This window comes from Megalops cyprinoides, chromosome 9 (assembly GCF_013368585.1).
Source record: "Megalops cyprinoides isolate fMegCyp1 chromosome 9, fMegCyp1.pri, whole genome shotgun sequence".
NCBI lineage: Eukaryota > Metazoa > Chordata > Actinopteri > Elopiformes > Megalopidae > Megalops > Megalops cyprinoides.
This window is the reverse complement of record NC_050591.1, coordinates 27,987,075-28,004,105: the sequence shown is the minus strand read 5'-3', so window position 1 is coordinate 28,004,105 and position 17,031 is coordinate 27,987,075. Positions and strand designations below refer to the sequence as shown.

Genomic DNA, 17,031 nt, shown 5'->3' with positions numbered 1-17,031 from the left:
CATCTGGATGATGTGGGAGGGAAGTAACAAGTCAGGAACAAGGGAGGTACCTTCTGGTGCTCTTCGGGTTGATTAGTGATGTGTTTTCTGATTCGTTATTGTTCTGTTCTTGTCGTCACTTTGATTAGCGGTGAAGAAGTCAGCGCAACAATAGAGGACCTTAGACCAGCAACAGACTATCATGCAAGGTGTGTTCATCTTCTTTGTGCTGTTTGTATCCCGTTGTTGCTCTTGCCTACTTGTTTACTTACATATTCTAATTTCATATGTTTTTATTCAATACAATTTTATACAGAAACCCGAATGCAGAATGGCAGTGAATCAGCTGTATGCAATAAATGAACATAATTGTACGTAAATGAGTCATTGTTGAGTCATTCCATGTCGTAAACTTGGAAAGAGTACTTTCACACTCTGATACCTGCCAAACAGTTAGTTTGTATTTTACAAGTCAGTCACTTTTACAAGACAAGTCACTCCATGTGAAATCAACATGAATTGATATAACCCTTTCCATTTGTCCAGAAAGGTGGCATAAAGACACTTCCTATTAGGCACAGGAACACACTTTGGCGAAGTGTCACATAGTTGTTGAGATCAGACTGATTAAGTTCAGAAATTCTGTTGGTACAGATGCAATCATAATGTCAGTTTCAGCCTCATTTTGTGTGCCAAGAATATTGATATTAGCATTTCAAAAATACCATTTCTGATTTTGCTCATGTGCCCTTATTTGTTACATTCATTTGTCAAAAGCCAAATTGCAGGTGAAGCTGTGTCTGAGTGGCGCATGGTGGGAAATGGTGGTTTGGTTGTGTTACGGAGGCTTATCATGACACATCTAATTGCTTTTCTTTCTCCTGACCAGGGTCCAGGCCGTGTGTAACTGTTTACAGGGGAGTCCCTCTGAGGCTGTAAGCTTCACCACTCTTAGCTGTGAACCAGACACCCCCAGCCCTCCACGGAAAACCAGCGGGACCAAGAGCACCCTCGTGCTGCAGTGGAAGGTGCTGGCTCATCCCTGTCTCCTTAGTTTGGATAGAGTTGCCGAATTTTAATGGGAGTTTTGTGATTATTTTATCTTGTATTGTGTACTAGTATTCTCTGACATGCATGCAGAGCCTGTTTCTCAGCTGTGCAAAATGTTGTTTTCAAATTTTTCTTGATGGCAGGAATATCAACACCTAGATTAATCATGATAACATATTTCCCCCCTTCACAGGCTCCTTGTGATAATGGTTCCAAAATCCAAAACTATGTTCTACAGTGGGATGAGGTACCGTCAAATCCTCTTTCTTTTGTAATTCTACAGTCAGTTTAAACCACATGCATAGCAAGCCCTAGGCACAGCCAGGAATTGAAACCCAGCTTTTCACCAATGCAAATATGAATCCATATTTGCCTTTGGGTTATTTAGTTGCAGTGCTTTAAACTAAAGCCTGAAGGGAGATGACTTCAAAGCTGTGTGTGAACTAAAGATTGCTTGTGCGCAGGGCAAAGGAACAGGAGAGTTTGAGCAGTGTTACTATGGACCTCAGAAGCAGTATCGAGTGACAAAGCTTTCACCAGCTTCAAGATACTCCTTCCGCCTTGCAGCCAAAAACGACATGGGCATAAGGTACAAGTCTGAAATTATATGCTGTTGCATAGTTTCGGACAGGAATTGAAACTGAAGCCCTTTATCCTGCCCTCTCTCATCCCTTCCTCCTTCTCTCCTCCGGTTCCTCCCATCTCACAGCGGCTTCAGTGAAGCCATTGACCTGTACACCTCAGGCAGTGTGCCTGCACCCCCTCCCAGCCCGGAGCTGGTAAAGGCAGGGGTCACATGGCTGTGTCTGCGCTGGCAGCGACCGACCAGCTCTCCCGGCGACGACGAGATCTCCTACGTGCTGGATATGGAGGAGGAGGGCTCGGTGAGGAAGCGCTCCCATAGTGCCCTGCTCATGTGGTGCATCTTTTTTAATAGCACCTACCACATACGCACACTGTCCCATAGAGGCCTGCCACATTAGGACACTGTCCCATTGAGGTCTGCCACATTAGGACATTGTCCCATAGAGGCCTGCCACATCAGGACATTGTCCCATAGAGGCCTGCCACATTAGGACACTGCTCCATTGACTCCTGTACGTGTCCCTTTGACACCTACTTCAGACCATCTAGCCTATATTTGTACACTTGTAATAGTTGTGCCTGCTTTGGCACACATTAGCACATCTTTTGCACATCTTCAGAGTGTTTATTCTTTAATAATATGACCACTGGAGGGAGGGACACTTACTGGAGATCCACAGTTCCACATCCAAACTTTTGGTCCTACTGATACAAACTAGAATTTGATCGCATCAATCTCCAGTTGCCCAGTTCTCGCATTTTACTGTGTGCATACTGCCTGGATCTTGCCATTTTATCCACTTGGGAATACATGCTCATTTCTTATGGTCTCTCTCACCATGCATTTAGGGATATGGGTTCCAGCCAAGATACGATGGTGATGAAGTCTCCTGCACAATCAGAAACCTTCACCGGAGTACAAAGTACAAGTTCAGGGTAAGAGAGCGCCATTCGGTGCTTCTGTCTTCTTTCCAGAGGCTGGCAGCACTTTGATCTCTGCATACCTGGAGCTGGCTTAAATTGAGGCTGCTTCTCAGTATTGGAGAGGCTCTAGAGAGGAGGGCAGCCATCTCTATGACTCATGCCTTCGCCCCAGCTAATATCATTAGCGGTCTTTGCATTTTGGCTGCACTCCAGTCAGGGGACAGAGGAGATGAGTGTGATAGCATGTCCGGCTTTTTCAGAAACAGCGTACGATAAGATCAGTGGCGAATTAGGTCAAATTAAGCGTGTTGAAAATGATACACCCCGTCTTTGAAGCGTTTTTATTTCGGATCTCATGTTTCATTTCACATCCGTTTCTCTAAGACTACACCTGCAGCTCCGAGCCCTCCACCAGGGTGCAGTGACCATGACAATTGCATTTTTCTCCCCATTGCTCATGAGTCCCTGCGAACCTCAGACAGACGTGCTCGCAGCGTTTGTAAGCGTTGAATTGTCCTTCAGCCGGCGCAAGCGGAACGTCATCGTTGCTAGGGAGAGCAGGCGCAGAGAGAGAATCACCGCTTATGTGTGGCAGAGTGAGTGGGTCAGATTATGATGTGAAGAGGGGGGGGAGGCCATTAATCTTGGTGTACCCCCCCCTTGTGTCCAGCAAATGAAAAGCACCTCAGGTGCTGGTCCTCTCACGTCATATCCTGTGACGTCATCACAGCGTATTAGCTCGGCACTCCATGGAGTTTTTCAGGTGCTCAGCTGACAATCATGCTCACTGATTATTTTTCCCCCTCACAATTGATCTTATTACATCCCTGCTGGGGGAACTGTGCTCACAGTATTTACATGTGGTAGCACTCATGGGTATGTTGGCTGTAATGTACCTCTCCCCCTAGGTGTCAGCATACAACGCTGAGGGAAAAAGCGGTCCCAGCCAGGTCGCAGAGTTCACTACCTGTCCTGACAGACCCAGCAGCCCCTGCCGACCTGCTGTTAGGGGAAAGGTGCACCCCAACAGCTTCAGGATGTCCTGGGGTGAGTAGTGGGCCCTGGGAAAGGCATGTGTCCGGGGGGAGAATATTTAGGAAGGGTAATACAGGTGGATCATGAGAAGGGCTCGCATAAAGACTCTCACGCACACAGCCGTGAATGCACACAGTGCCTCACACGCACTGTTCGAAACGCTCTGTCTCGCATACATCCTCTCTCTGTCTCTCATTTGAGAGATCCTCATCGAGATTCAGGGTGTTTTGGTTTTCAAGGGCACTGATCTTTGTGGTTTTTGACGGGAGCCCACCGGTCTTGTTGTGTTCTTTTATCTAGAGCCCCCTAACGATGACGGCGGGTCAGAAGTTACAGAATACATCGTTGAGATATCGGAAGGAACAACTGGTATGTTCCCATCAAAGCAAACTTCCGCTACATACAAAACCATATAAATGACTTTGGTCCTTCTCCAGTGTATGGATGTTGTATCTGTGCATGCTGTATTCTTCAGGTGCCTCATGGGAGCAGATGTATCGTGGCTCAGCCATGGAGTACATGTGCGATGGACTGGCGCCTGGCTCCTGCTACCAGGCTAGAGTTTACTGCATCAATGAAGGAGGGCAGAGCCCCGTGAGTCTAACACCAGTAATGCTAGTAACATGCGGCACACATGCAGGATTAACACACTTTGAAGACACTGAACTATACACACTAGAGTATTAACATTTAGTTGTATTTAGCACTGGTATAGTGAGGAAGGATTTGTGTACTTTTTACTTGACTTGGCTATGGAAATCACTGGAACCATAATTAAGAGTTGGACTGATGTACCTATAAAACATCAGTAATAGGGAAATACCAGTAGTTACTAATATCACTGCATTATCAGCTAATATCAAGGGCAGCCATTGTAAAGACCTTTTGTTCTGGTACTGCATGTTCTTGTCTGAACCTGCTGCAGTAATGTGAGGGGAGAAACCTGCACACTTGCAGGTGTGTGCTGCTGCTGGCTGTGGGTTGGAGAGGAAAAGGAAATGGCAGGATTGCACCCTGTAGATCTAATGAGACTTTTATGGCTCTAATGAATTCCAGTCTTGCAGCATGTGGCAGAGGACGCTTACGATAATCCAAATGAATTCCACAGACGCTCCTCACCAGCAGCCCTGTCCGCTCTTATTTTATTCATTTGCCTTCGGGCTCGACAGGTGACTCATTAGGCAATCTACCTCTTTGTGCTCCAAAGTGTGAGACATTGATTATTCCTTTCCTGAATGGAGCCAGGGAGCGAATGTACATTGGACAGGAGGTCACAGGTGCATTCAGTGAGGAATTCTGAGCAGAGTTTTTATAAAGGGTTTTTATGCTTGACAATGACTACGTGGTGACCAGACCCCGTTGTCCCGGAACACTTACATTTCTTAGTCGCTGCTCGCAACACATTTGTACGGCAGGACTGATTTATACAGGGCCAAACTGGGGGTAGAGCAGCTTCTCACAAAAACACTTAAAGGAAACACAGTTTGGTACTCTGCGTGTTGGCAGCTGACTCAGATGATCTCAGGGGTACCTTCCTCTAGATTTTCAATAGCAGCAGTTCCGCTCGGTTTTCCTTCAGTAGGTGACACTTCCTCTCGTGTCTCATGCCTGGATTTCCCTATCCTAACTGAAGCGTAACTCTGTTGTAGCTGTCAGACATGCTGCAGGTTCAGACGCCCCCGGTGCCCCCCGGTCCCTGCCTGCCCCCCAGGCTGGTCGGCAAGCCGAAAGCACGAGAGGTGCAGCTACGCTGGGGTAAGTCCTGCACCAGACGGCACCTCTGTGCACACGTGTGTCTGTTAGTGCCAGCGTGTGTGCGTGTGTCTGTGAGTGCCAGCGTGTGTGCGTGTGTCTGTTAGTGCCAGCGTGTGTGCGTGTGTCTGTGAGTGCCAGCGTGTGTCTGTATGTGCCAGTGTGTGTGCGTGTGTCTGTGAGTGCCAGCGTGTGTGCGTGTGTCTGTGAGTGCCAGCGTGTGTGCGTGTGTCTGTGAGTGCCAGCGTGTGTGCGTGTGTCTGTCAGTGCCAGCGTGTGTCTGTATGTGCCAGTGTGTGTGCGTGTGTCTGTGAGTGCCAGCGTGTGTGCGTGTGTCTGTGAGTGCCAGCGTGTGTGCGTGTGTCTGTGAGTGCGAGCATGTACATGTGTGCGCATTTGTTTGCGCGCCTCTCTCTGTGTACATGTGCGGGTGGATTTGCTCGTGTGTACGTGTGCCTATGCCTGTGTGTGTTTGTGTGCATGTGCACTGTCTTCTTCTTCCCTCCTTACTTTCCCGTGCCACTGTGGTGTCTGCAGGATTGTGCTGTCTGAAAGAAAGTGCACAGTCGGGAATGAAAGGTGAGTCCTCCTCCTCTGTGTCTCTCAGGGCCTCCCCAGGTGGACGGAGGCAGGCCTGTGTCCTGCTATAGCTTGGAGGTGTGTGAGGTGCAGGCACAGGAACACAGGGAGGTGTACCAGGGCCCGGAGCTGGACTGTACCGTCACCAGCCTGCTGCCTGGGAGAACCTACAGCTTCCGCTTGAGGGCAGCCAACAAGGCCGGGGTGAGAGCCAGCAGGCCCTAATGTGGTGCCGTGGGTGTAATGGTCATATTGGGATTGTAGTCCCTCGATCGCTGTTGTTTCCATATACAAGCACTTTACAATTGGCCACAAGATGTATTTTTAAACAGCGCTGTATGATCTAAGATGTCTGGGGATCTGTGTGTTGCGGTCTGACAGTTTGGGCCCTTCTCTGAGAGCTGTGAGGTGACGACAGGCCCCGGGGCTCCAGAACCATGCAAGGCCCCTCACGTTGTTTGCAAGTCCCCCACCTGTGCGCTAATCAGCTGGGAGGTGAGGTATCAACTGTGCTTTAAGTATGCACTGTGCGAGATCGAGTGGTTTTGTGAGCTGCATCAAACTGCAAATATCATTCAAAAAAAAAAAAAAAAAAAACTTGGTACAGATTACAGACCTCAAAATTCAAGTCAACTGATCTTTAAAAATGGATTATGTTTCTAAACCAGGCCAACATTTCATGAAGCATTAATTTTATGCCCTGAGCAAAAAAGATATTTTTGACTTTTTAGATTGTCAAACTGATCTTTTACAGCCAGCAAATCCATTTAGGTTAATGCACAAGAAACTTTATTTGCTATCATAATGCGGCTTAGTGCTGTATGCGGATGTAGTTTCCTGGGCTTCTGGAGCAGTGACACGGTCACCTGGTTACTCCCCTACAGTGCCCGCCCTGTAACGGTGCTCAGGTGTCAGAGTTCCGTGTGGAGTGGGGCGCTGCCGAGGGAAACATGCAGGTGTGCTATTCTGGGATTGGACTGAGTCACGAGATGAAGGGTCTGAACCCGGCCACCATCTACTTCTGCCGGATACAGGTGAGCGTCACTGGAGTGGACTTTGGCCACTAATAGCTGGCGATTACAAAATTTCCCCATCATTATTATGGCTGCTGACGTTGTTTTAGTCACTGTGTTGCTAGTCACCCCCAAGAGTCGTTTTTAAATTTCTTTCAAATGAATAAATAAGTAAGCGGCACCATTTATGCACCTGTGCTGTGTAACCATTTCTATACCTCCACCCTGTGGTCGACACTGGTTAGTGCAATCCCTGTCATTATGTGGTGTTTCACAATGAGGTGGCAGTGGTCAGTGGGTGCCCAGTACAGTAACAGCAGTGTGTCTCCCTCCTGCAGGCCGTGAACGTTGCTGGCGCGGGCCCCTTCAGCGAGGTGACGCTGTGTCAGACCCCCTGCTCCGTGCCGGCAGCCGTCAGCAGCGTCCAGGCCCTGAGGGAAGAGGAGTGGGGTGACGAGACTGCCAAAGACAGAGAGGAAGGGTGCGAGCCGGCCCCCTCTCGGCAGTGCCCCTCGTCCTGCCTGGGCCTGCGCTGGGAGCCCCCCTGTGACCACGGGGCGGAGATCACGTCCTACCTTATAGACCTCGGAGAGCGCCAGCCCATCGCAGTGGGACCTGTCACCAGATACATCATCCAGCATCTGCAGCCTGACACCAGCTACAGGTGCCATTTCCACAGGTCTTAAGATAGCCAGAACAAAACAGCAACAGCAACAGCGGGGAGGGGTCCACAACACAGCAACTATGGTAGTCCAGCTACAGAGAAATGCTTATAACACAACAGCTACTGGACTGGCATGCCCATATTGTAATAGTAATAGATTTGATGCCCATTACAGCTCAGCTACATGCGCAAGGAGGTCACAAGAGTTATGGTAACAGCTGTGCTTCAGACACGCAGTACCACAAGGGTGTAACTTGTGTTGTTCTTTACGGTTCACTGAGCAGAGGAGACAGCTGATGTCTGTGCTAATGTTCAACAAAATCCTTCTGCATGTTGCACATCTGAATTTAGCCCCCATTTTTGTTTCTAGTTGAAAGGCATTTTAGAAGTGATACTGGCAATATTATTGTAGCTCCCTCACCTTTTGTGGGCAAACTTTTCTCCCCTTACCCTCACCTGTGAGCAGGATACGAATCCAGGCCTTGAACAGCCTGGGTGCGGGCCCCTTCAGTCACACCCTCAAGCTGAAGACCAAACCCCTGCCCCCCGAGCCGCCCCGCCTGGAGTGCACCGCCTTCAGCCACCAGACCCTCAGGCTGAAATGGGGTGAAGGCTCCGCCAAGGCCGCCCCCTCGGACTCCTTCCAGTACCACCTCCAGATGGAGGACAAGAATGGGAGGTAAGAGAGAATTGGAATTGGTTTGTTTTAATGAGGGGGCGGCAGTGTCGCATAGTGGTAAGGAGCAGGACTAATAACCGAAAGGTTGCCGGTTCGATTCCCCACTGGGGCACTGCTGTTGTACTTTTGGGCAAGGTACTTAACCCAGAATTGCCTCAGTAGATATCCAGCTGTATAAATAGATAACATGTACAAATTGGAACCTATGTAAGTAGTTAGGGATAAGAGCGTCTGCTAAATGCCAATAATGTAATGTAATGAGCTTTTAATGGCCATCTTAAGGACACGTTAATGAAAGTAGCAAGAAAAGTCAGTCTGAAAGGGAAAGGCTGTAAGGCGAGCAGAGCTGTGTTGAGTTGATGTGCAGGTTAGCTGTGTGCTTATGTGTCAGGATTAGATTCAGCTGCCTCATTGAAGAGAAGAGTTTTTAAATCCTCCCGGTCCAAGAGCGGGCCTTATTTGTGGACGGACATGAAAGAAGTGTGTTACGGCAGACGGAGTTTCGGAAGCGTAATTCATCTTTCTGTGTCTCCCATCCCCTGTTCTCTTTGTGCGAGTAGATTTATCTCCTTGTACAGAGGACCGTGCCACACTCACAAAGTCCAGAGGCTGATGGAGTCTACCTCTTACACGTTCCGCATCCAGGCCTTTAACGAAGCGGGCGAAGGGCCCTTCTCCCGTGTTTACACGTTCACCACTCCCCGCTCTCCCCCGGCTCCTCTCAAAGGTACGGGTCTCTCCTCTCTTTCCCCCTCATCACTGCCTCTCAAGGCTGCAGAAGAGGAGGATTGTTCTTCACCCATACCTACCCCTCATCCCTGAGCCTCAATTAAGTGCTGTAAGTGTTTAGACCTTCCAGAGCTGCCTGCTTTGAAAGTGTTAAGTGACATGGAAGAGGGCAGATTGCACTTTAAGGACTTTTCCAGCTTTCTTTTTATCTGGGCTACTGTCTGTTAGTACAGTGTTTCTCAAACCTCTCCTGGAGTACCCCTTGTCCTGCATGTTTTAGATCTCTCTCTGCTCCAACACAGCTGATTCAAATGATCAGTTTGTTATTAAGCAGCTTCAGGAGTTCATAACGAGTTGATCATTTGAATCAGCTGTGTTGGAGCAGAGAGAGATCTAAAACATGCAGGACAAGGGGTACTCCAGGAGAGGTTTGAGAAACACTGTGTTAGTAGACTGGAATCTACACAGTCTGAAGTGTAACATATTTAAATTACAATGATAAAAGTAATTCTCTCATTCGCACCAGAACGTGTTGCTTGTATATTTATGCATGTAATTATTTGTAAATGTTTTTTCACTTGAAGATTAATAAATGCAGCTAACAGATATTAACTTACATTTACATTAAATAAACAAATACATTACAGCAGTACCATGATTAATATATTTAAAACCTTATGAAAAGTTTTAAAACTAATCATAATTATCATCCATATTTGTGTTTTAATGGATTAAAACCTCAGTTGCAATAGGTTATGGTATTCTTTCTTTGCTGACTATCACCCCTTGACCCTCTAGCTCCCCGAATTGAGCGACTAGATGACCACACCTGTGAGGTGAGCTGGGAGGCTTTGCCACCAATGAAGGGGGATCCCATTGTCTACACTCTGCAGTGCATGATGGGAAACTCAGAGTTCAAACAGGTACCTTTCACCGTTTCTTCCACTCTCCACAAAGTCAAGGTTATCCTCCTACTATTGCTTTAATGCTGTTGGAAAGAGCCATTGATATGATAGTGGCAGTAGTGAGTGTTAGCTAATGTCTTCATGTTCAACAAACTTTTACTGTATGACATAATTTGTAGGTCTGGAATACCATGTGACTTCTTAACTGATAACCCCTAAAACGTATGATTCCATTAATGATTCTAGAATTGCCATGAGGTATTTTCAGAAATGGAAGGTAGGCTTGAAAATTGTTTGTTGAAAATCAAATAAAGATTTTTATGCTCTGTGACAAAACAGTTGTTCTCAGATGAATATGTTTTACAGGCAATTCTGGCCCCAAGAATTGAAACCCCCCCCCCCCTTTCTAAGAGTGTCAAATTGGATTGTCAGCCGGGGAGTGGCCGCATCATAAATTAAACGCAGTAAAGGCAGTTTCGTTTGCATTCATAATACTTCGTTATTGCCCTGGAGCTTTTTTCTGGGTGTGATATTATAAGCCTGTTATGGATTCAGTAAACCTGCCGCAACGGACAAAATATTTACACCAGAGCTAAAAGATTCAGCAAGGGCGGGTGGTCTGATGCAATGCCAACTGCCTCATGTGAAAGCTGACAGGAGAGGTGATGGTGATGGTGGTGGTGGTGGTGTTTTGCTATAAGTATTCTCAATTGGAGAAATCGAGTGGGGTACAAAGTGGGGCAACTGAAGGGGGAAAAGTAAATTGTTTATATTTGGTCAGTCTAGAATAAAAACATGAATGAACCAAAATAATATTCCAAGTAGAGTCACTATAAATAACCCCATGTATGTATAATAGCAAAAATCTGCATGTAACATTAGAGCAAAAAGTAAATAATGGCTCTGCATGTGAGTTTGTAGAGAGAGACACTTATTGCTCTTGATATAGTTATGCAGATACTCTGCCATTTTGCTCCCTGTCACACAGTGATGCAACAATGACCTCACTTTCACTCCCTATCCACTGCACCCTTTTACTCAAGGTGGCTCAGTACTTTGGTGGGTCACCTACCAAGAAAGCCAGGTTGCTAAGGAAATGAATTACCAGTGCAGAGCAGTGTTCTACAGGTGAAATACAGCATGACGATACATCTTGTTTGTAATCAAGGACGTTCCATCTGTGGTGTGAGTTTTAAAGCCGAGGCCCTGATAAATGGTGTTAAAGATCCTATGGCACAGGTTACAAAGTGAATGGAGTGATAACCCCACTGTCTTTTACATAGTCCAAAAACACAGACTCCCCACACTTAATATGTTGAGGAAAACCCAGCGATATAATCTGTCCTTATTTTATTTAATATAAGGTTAATAGCTTACCCTTTCCTTTGAGAATCATTTGCATTGAGACGGGGGCAGGGAGTAATATTTTTACCCCTGGTTTATGTTGCCTTTCCCCTATCTCTCCTCTGTCAGCTTCATCCATTACCCAAAGGTCATAGATCCGTGAGGGATACCAGGTGTGTTGAGTCCCAGACTCGCCGCCCCCCTCCCGCGCTTTGTCCTCAGCATTTTTATTGAGGTCTAATGTGGAGTAATGGCGAAAGCGGGAGTGTTTTGTTACACGCGGCGACTGTAATCTCCCTCGATGCGGGGCCTAAATTGAATGAGGTAGTCCAAATGTATGGCTCCCATTTTTGCATGCGCTTTAACTCGGCCGTCGCTCGATTGAATTAGAGCAGATTGTCTCCTAGCAATGGAGCCCCTCTCCAGCAACGCCCAGGTGTGCGCTGGGAATAAATTGTCCCCCTGGGGCTCCTGTGAACAAGGCAGACAGGGCCTGGAGTTTAATTTGTGTGTGTTGTGTATGAATGCATTAAATTAGATGGGAGGGGAAAAGGCCCATGTTTGAGCGCATATGGATGAAACATCGTCGTTTATCATCAGGTCTTACCCAGGTGTGCACTGAGTACCAAGGAGGGAGGTTCGTATGTGTGGCGAACATCTGCAGGACACACCCAACTGCACTAACCCAGGAGGGTTGGTTCTGTCCAACAGGTTCTGTGGAACCTGGTTACCACCTCTGTCCTATTTAGTCACAGTTCTCTCTTTGTTTTGTTGTCTTACAAATGGCATTTGCTCATGTCAGCTGCTGCCAAACTCATAATGTTGTATAAGAAGCAATAAATGAGTAACACTTGCTAAAACTCATTGTTCGCAGTAGAAGTGTGTATGGAGCATTTGATTACTGGGGTTCCCCACAGACTGGCCAGTTAAATGTGCATTGGCACATTGGTCACTGTATTAAAGTTCTGAGATTTCATTGACTTTGTAGATAGCTGTAGATTTTATTAAATGTGAAATTTTAATCTAAATGATTTAGATTAGATTTACTAAATGTGAAGTTTTATGTGTAATTATATTTATATATTTTTCCTTTTTTGAGATAGGGTCTTTGGTTTATTGAAGAGACAGCATACGGTGTGTCAGCCCTACAAATGGCTGCAAACCATTGTTCACAGGGTTTTCTCTCTGTATGCTGTGGCCTTGAGTGTGGCAACTTAACAGAGAGGTGTATCCATCAAGTAACATGAATCCTTCGATAATAGTATTATAATACCACTTTCATTGGTTTCTCAGAGAAAATAGACTGCCACAAACTTCCCACTCTGTGGCTTTGGACCATCTCCTATGGCAGTAACCGCTAAGTGATTTACTGCACATCCGAGTGCAGATTCCATCTGGTCCCCTCTCTCCCAGCACGGCAACAGGTCGGTATTCTGTTGTTAATCCAAACTCGTCCGGCCGCCAGCGACAGTCTGGCTGGATTTTATTTTCTCAGCCGCACCTCAGCGCGGGAGTCCGCCTCATTTCAGTCGGAGGATGAGCTTCGCTGTCATGGCTGCGTCCTACTGCATCTTACTACGTCTGAGGCAGTACCGGGCCGCTCTGAGCGCGCTCAGTCCTGATGCGCCGCCGCCGGCCCACAGAGACCGTAGCCCCGTTAATCACAGCTTGAGACGCCGAGCGTCACGCCAGCGGGTGGGACCGACCTGTAATTAACTGCCGGGATGGTTGGCCATCCTGCCATCCCCAGGTAGCGGATCGCTGCGGTCCGTGTGGAAAAACACTGCAGCTGTCCAACGGGCCTGACAGTCGACTCGCTGCGTGGACCGGCCCAGCGTGACTTGGCTCCCGTAACGTAAGCCAGAGTAAGGGGGGGGGGGGGGGGCACAGGGAAGCAGTTGGGGTGAGCCACGGGAGTAAATATAGCACAGAGGCATAGCTCTCACCGATGACGCGCTGTTTTCCCTGGACCCGTTCCTGTGTAACTGCACTGGAATGCCATCTATCAGGTAAAAGTAAAACCTCATCTACAGAGTTGTACAGGGCTGTTTGAGCTGGTCCCCAGTGCTTCAGAGACGAAAGAGAGTGAGAGAATGTTTTTCTCACAGAAAGGCTGAACTCCTTTGTTTATTTTCATATGATATTGCATTATGATGCATTTAGATTGTGTTACTATGCAGAGGCTATGTAAAGATGAGCATTAAAAGAACCATTGATGTTTCTGTTTTGTGTCAATTCAATCAATAGCATTTTATTTGATGACAGATTCTTGCAGGAAATGTCACTACGTCCTGCATGGAGTGATTATCATAAAAGCAGTACAGCTAAGTTCAAACAGCTAAAATCTGAGAGGAGGCAACAGAAATGAAATCACCTGGAGTGATTACAGTAGAAGCAATGAGGAGTGTACTGTCCCTAATGTCTTAATGGCGACCTCACATGTGTAGTAAGGCATTGAGAGAGGCTCTTAAGAAGATGTAAAAACCCCCCAAAAAACAGCAAAAATATTTTCCCTCTGTCCCCTCATAGCAATTATTCTCGTGAGAATAAAACTTTGAGAATCTAACTTTTTTAACCCACTACCACCCCCACTCCTCAGAGGAATATCATTGCTCAATACAGTCGCATTTTCCTTAATAACAGTGTCTCTAGCACTGGATCGGTTGTGCTCCCAGTGCCTGCACTCAGAGAGTGCTCTGCTCCCCACCCCTCTCCCCGCCATCTTTCCGAATCACAGCTATGCAGTTGACTGTATGTGCTCACAAATAAATACATTCTCAGAAATGTAGATAAATTAGAATGTAACTGGAGAAAAAATGAGGCTGCAACAGAATCTCGGGAAGCACAGTGTTACTGGCTACCAAGAGCTGCATCAGAAACAGCAGGCATAGGTTCTTTGCATAGATCCTGAGGAATGCAGGTGCAGAAGTGGCGTTCCGATGATATTTGGAATGGGGACCAGCAGAAGAGCTGAAAGAATGAGCACACGTCGCCATGTATCAAGGCTGAGTGTGAGCACACGGTAGTTCTACAGTGTCGGAATTCAGCTCTCACTGAATTGGTGAAATGAAGGAACCTCAGCAGCTGAACTGTCGCCTTGCATAAAAGTACATGTCATATGGAGGAGAATAAAGCTGAAGATGAGAAGTGGAATTGTTGCGATTCTCAGCTGAAAGAGATATTTTTAATGTTGTGCAGCTTTTTTTGATTAAATTTTTTTTCCAGGACTGATCTTAACCTCTCTCCCTCTTTTTCTGTCTCTTCCCTTTGACACCCTCCCTCCTTGCCCTCGTCCGCACCCTCCGCCTCTGTGTTTACCAAACAGGTCTACAAGGGTTCGGCCACGTCTTTCCAGGTCCCCGGGCTGCAGCCCAGCTGCGAGTACCGTTTCAGAGTGTGTGCCATCCGGCAGTGCCAAACACCCCCGGACCTGACCGGCCCCTACAGCGCCAGCGTCACGCTGTCGTCCCAGCGCAGCGAGGTGGGGGCCGGCGTCGGTGGCGCGGCCCCCCGGGGGGGTGTGGCCGAGGCGGGGCGGGCCAAGCGCAGCCTGACCGACGAGCAGTGCGCTGCCCTCATCCTGGTGCTGTTCGCCATCATCTCCATCCTCATCGCCTTCGTCATCCAGTACTTCGTCATCAAATGAGCCCTCCACGCAGCCACAGCGGTTCCTTTTTCATTTGAAATTCCTGTTCTGTTGCCATTTTCCACCACACATGGTTCATCAGGCTAATGGTGTGAAGGTGTGAGAAAAGTAAGGAAGCAGGAACAGTAAGAAACACCACCTTCTATGAGGACTTTGGTCTGTAGATCCTGCCTGCCCAAAAGCCATTCTCACCCCCCCGGCCCATCCCACACACTCGCTCCTCTTTCATTGTAATCCTGCCTCCTCTCCTTAGTGCCACCTCTCTGCTTTTTTCTCTATCTGTCTTTCTCCCTTAGCCTACTTATCTCTTTATATCCCAGTCTGCGGTTTCATTCTCTCTTCTCTCCCAGCATGTTGCCATGTGTTACAAGCTTGGACTCTTCACCATGGCAGAGATTGCACTATGAACCGTTTCATTACTCTTCCACATTGTGGAGAGACTGCTTTCCTCTGTACTGATTATCAGTAGTTCGCTGAAAAGGAATTTCCTTTCTTTAAAAAAAGACTGAAAGTGACAAAACAAAAGTTCAGGATATCTCTATATTTACACACACAAAATATGTACACATAATACTACAGAGGGTTTTGTCAACGACATAAATGTATGAATTTAGCCTTCATCACATTTGGAACACTGAACAGTCCACTAACTGACAGAGCTCTACATATGTTTTATTTCTGTTCCAAACAAGAGATCAAAACGGTGACGCTTTGGTTTGGAGTTTTTTTTTTTTTTTTTTTTTTTTTTTTTTATAACTCATAAGAGATATTCTTAAGAGGTTTGGCTCTGGGATCTATAGTTCCAGTGGTGTGGTTTTTGGGAACGGTTGTGCTACCCCAAGTGTCCAGGGACGCAGGTGTGTCGCCCAGGGGTGTGGGAGACATCGTCAGGGCCAGGAGGACAGAGAGGGTGCCCTTTGGAGGTGAGAGTAGGGGGCAGAAAGAAACAAAACATCTTTGTAATATTCATTCAGCACTTTCCCACCTTCTACCAGCTCTAAATGTGACAGGATGCAAAAACAACTGAAGGAAAACATTTAAGTATATTTTTGTATAGTAAGACTCATGGACCTGTTCCACCAAGGCATTTTGGTGGGAAACTCGCTGAGGGATAGGTAATAAATGGAACTAAATTAAAACACCGAAAATAGCTGTAGCTTATTTTAACTATCATGTAGCTTCTTTGGTCCAGAATATCATGTTCAGCACAAAATAAAATGTATGCTTACAGAAGTCTCCCTTTGATTCGCTAACTTTGCACCTTATTGAGAAATGAGTGAATGCATGTAGTTCACGTGATACGTTCGATAGAGCATTGTCAGGTCATGCAAGCCCTAGTTGTGTGTTGTGAGTTTTTTAAGATTGTACCACCACCAAATCTTGTCTGTTGGGAAAGGAATACTTTGTCCTAAAAAAGTAAAAAATGTTGCTTCAAAGCTTAATAATTCAAAAGAATTAATAAGCAAATCTTTCTTTACCCTTTTATGTTTTCAGTTTTTAGTTGTTAGAAAACATCCAGTTTTGTTTGGTTCCTTTCTTTTAGCAATAATTTTCTGTTTTGTTTGATCATGTATTAATTTGAGTAGAACACTTAGTTTATTGATATGAATCTTTTACACTTAGAAATCAATATTCATTTCCTGTTTTATTTGAGTTTCATTTTTTGATCATGTGTAAAATCTATCTATATATTTTTTTTTACAGTATGGAAATAATTTAAGTTGATTCTGTCCAGAGGAAATGAAGCAGAGAATAAAAGCTCATAAAACATCAGAGGCAAGCAAGGGTTACCATTCTCTGAAATGTCTTTACTGTACATGTACTTCCTGTAAATTCAGATATTGCGTCCTTTTTCCAGTGTGAAGTCTTCGTCATGGATTGCAAACAGCCAGCAATCAGTTTACCAGTCTGGCAGTAGGGTTTAGTGTTGTGTTTGGCTGTGGACAGATTTGTTTATTGCTATTGCAACAGTTTAAAAATGCAGGTACCTTGTACTGTAAGATGTCTTGATGAGAAAAGAGAAAAAAAAAAAAAAAACGAGAAGAGGATTAAAACATTTTTTTGGTCTATCTGATATTCTGCTAATGGCTTCTCTTTGTCATAGTAAACTCAAATTCCTATTTTTGATAGTGATTATATGTAATTGC

General features: G+C 46.1%; 1 protein-coding gene across 9 annotated transcripts in view; it reads left to right on the top strand.

Moving 5' to 3' along the window:
* Positions 1–15,620, top strand: part of LOC118782891 (fibronectin type-III domain-containing protein 3a-like) — a 52,634-nt gene extending 37,014 nt beyond the window's left edge. For all 9 annotated transcript variants that reach the window (XM_036536507.1, XM_036536508.1, XM_036536510.1 and 6 more), the window contains 18 exons: positions 129–188; positions 869–1,007; positions 1,223–1,276; positions 1,494–1,618; positions 1,739–1,913; positions 2,464–2,550; positions 3,447–3,585; positions 3,874–3,942; positions 4,049–4,167; positions 5,223–5,328; positions 5,933–6,108; positions 6,286–6,399; positions 6,789–6,938; positions 7,256–7,581; positions 8,048–8,260; positions 8,821–8,987; positions 9,788–9,912; positions 14,564–15,620. In XM_036536507.1, coding sequence (XP_036392400.1) covers positions 129–188; positions 869–1,007; positions 1,223–1,276; positions 1,494–1,618; positions 1,739–1,913; positions 2,464–2,550; positions 3,447–3,585; positions 3,874–3,942; positions 4,049–4,167; positions 5,223–5,328; positions 5,933–6,108; positions 6,286–6,399; positions 6,789–6,938; positions 7,256–7,581; positions 8,048–8,260; positions 8,821–8,987; positions 9,788–9,912; positions 14,564–14,884 — 2,665 coding nt within the window. In that variant the 3' untranslated portion in view covers positions 14,885–15,620. The remainder of the gene's footprint in view (positions 1–128; positions 189–868; positions 1,008–1,222; positions 1,277–1,493; positions 1,619–1,738; positions 1,914–2,463; positions 2,551–3,446; positions 3,586–3,873; positions 3,943–4,048; positions 4,168–5,222; positions 5,329–5,932; positions 6,109–6,285; positions 6,400–6,788; positions 6,939–7,255; positions 7,582–8,047; positions 8,261–8,820; positions 8,988–9,787; positions 9,913–14,563) is intronic.
* The last annotated feature ends 1,411 nt before the right edge of the window (positions 15,621–17,031 follow it).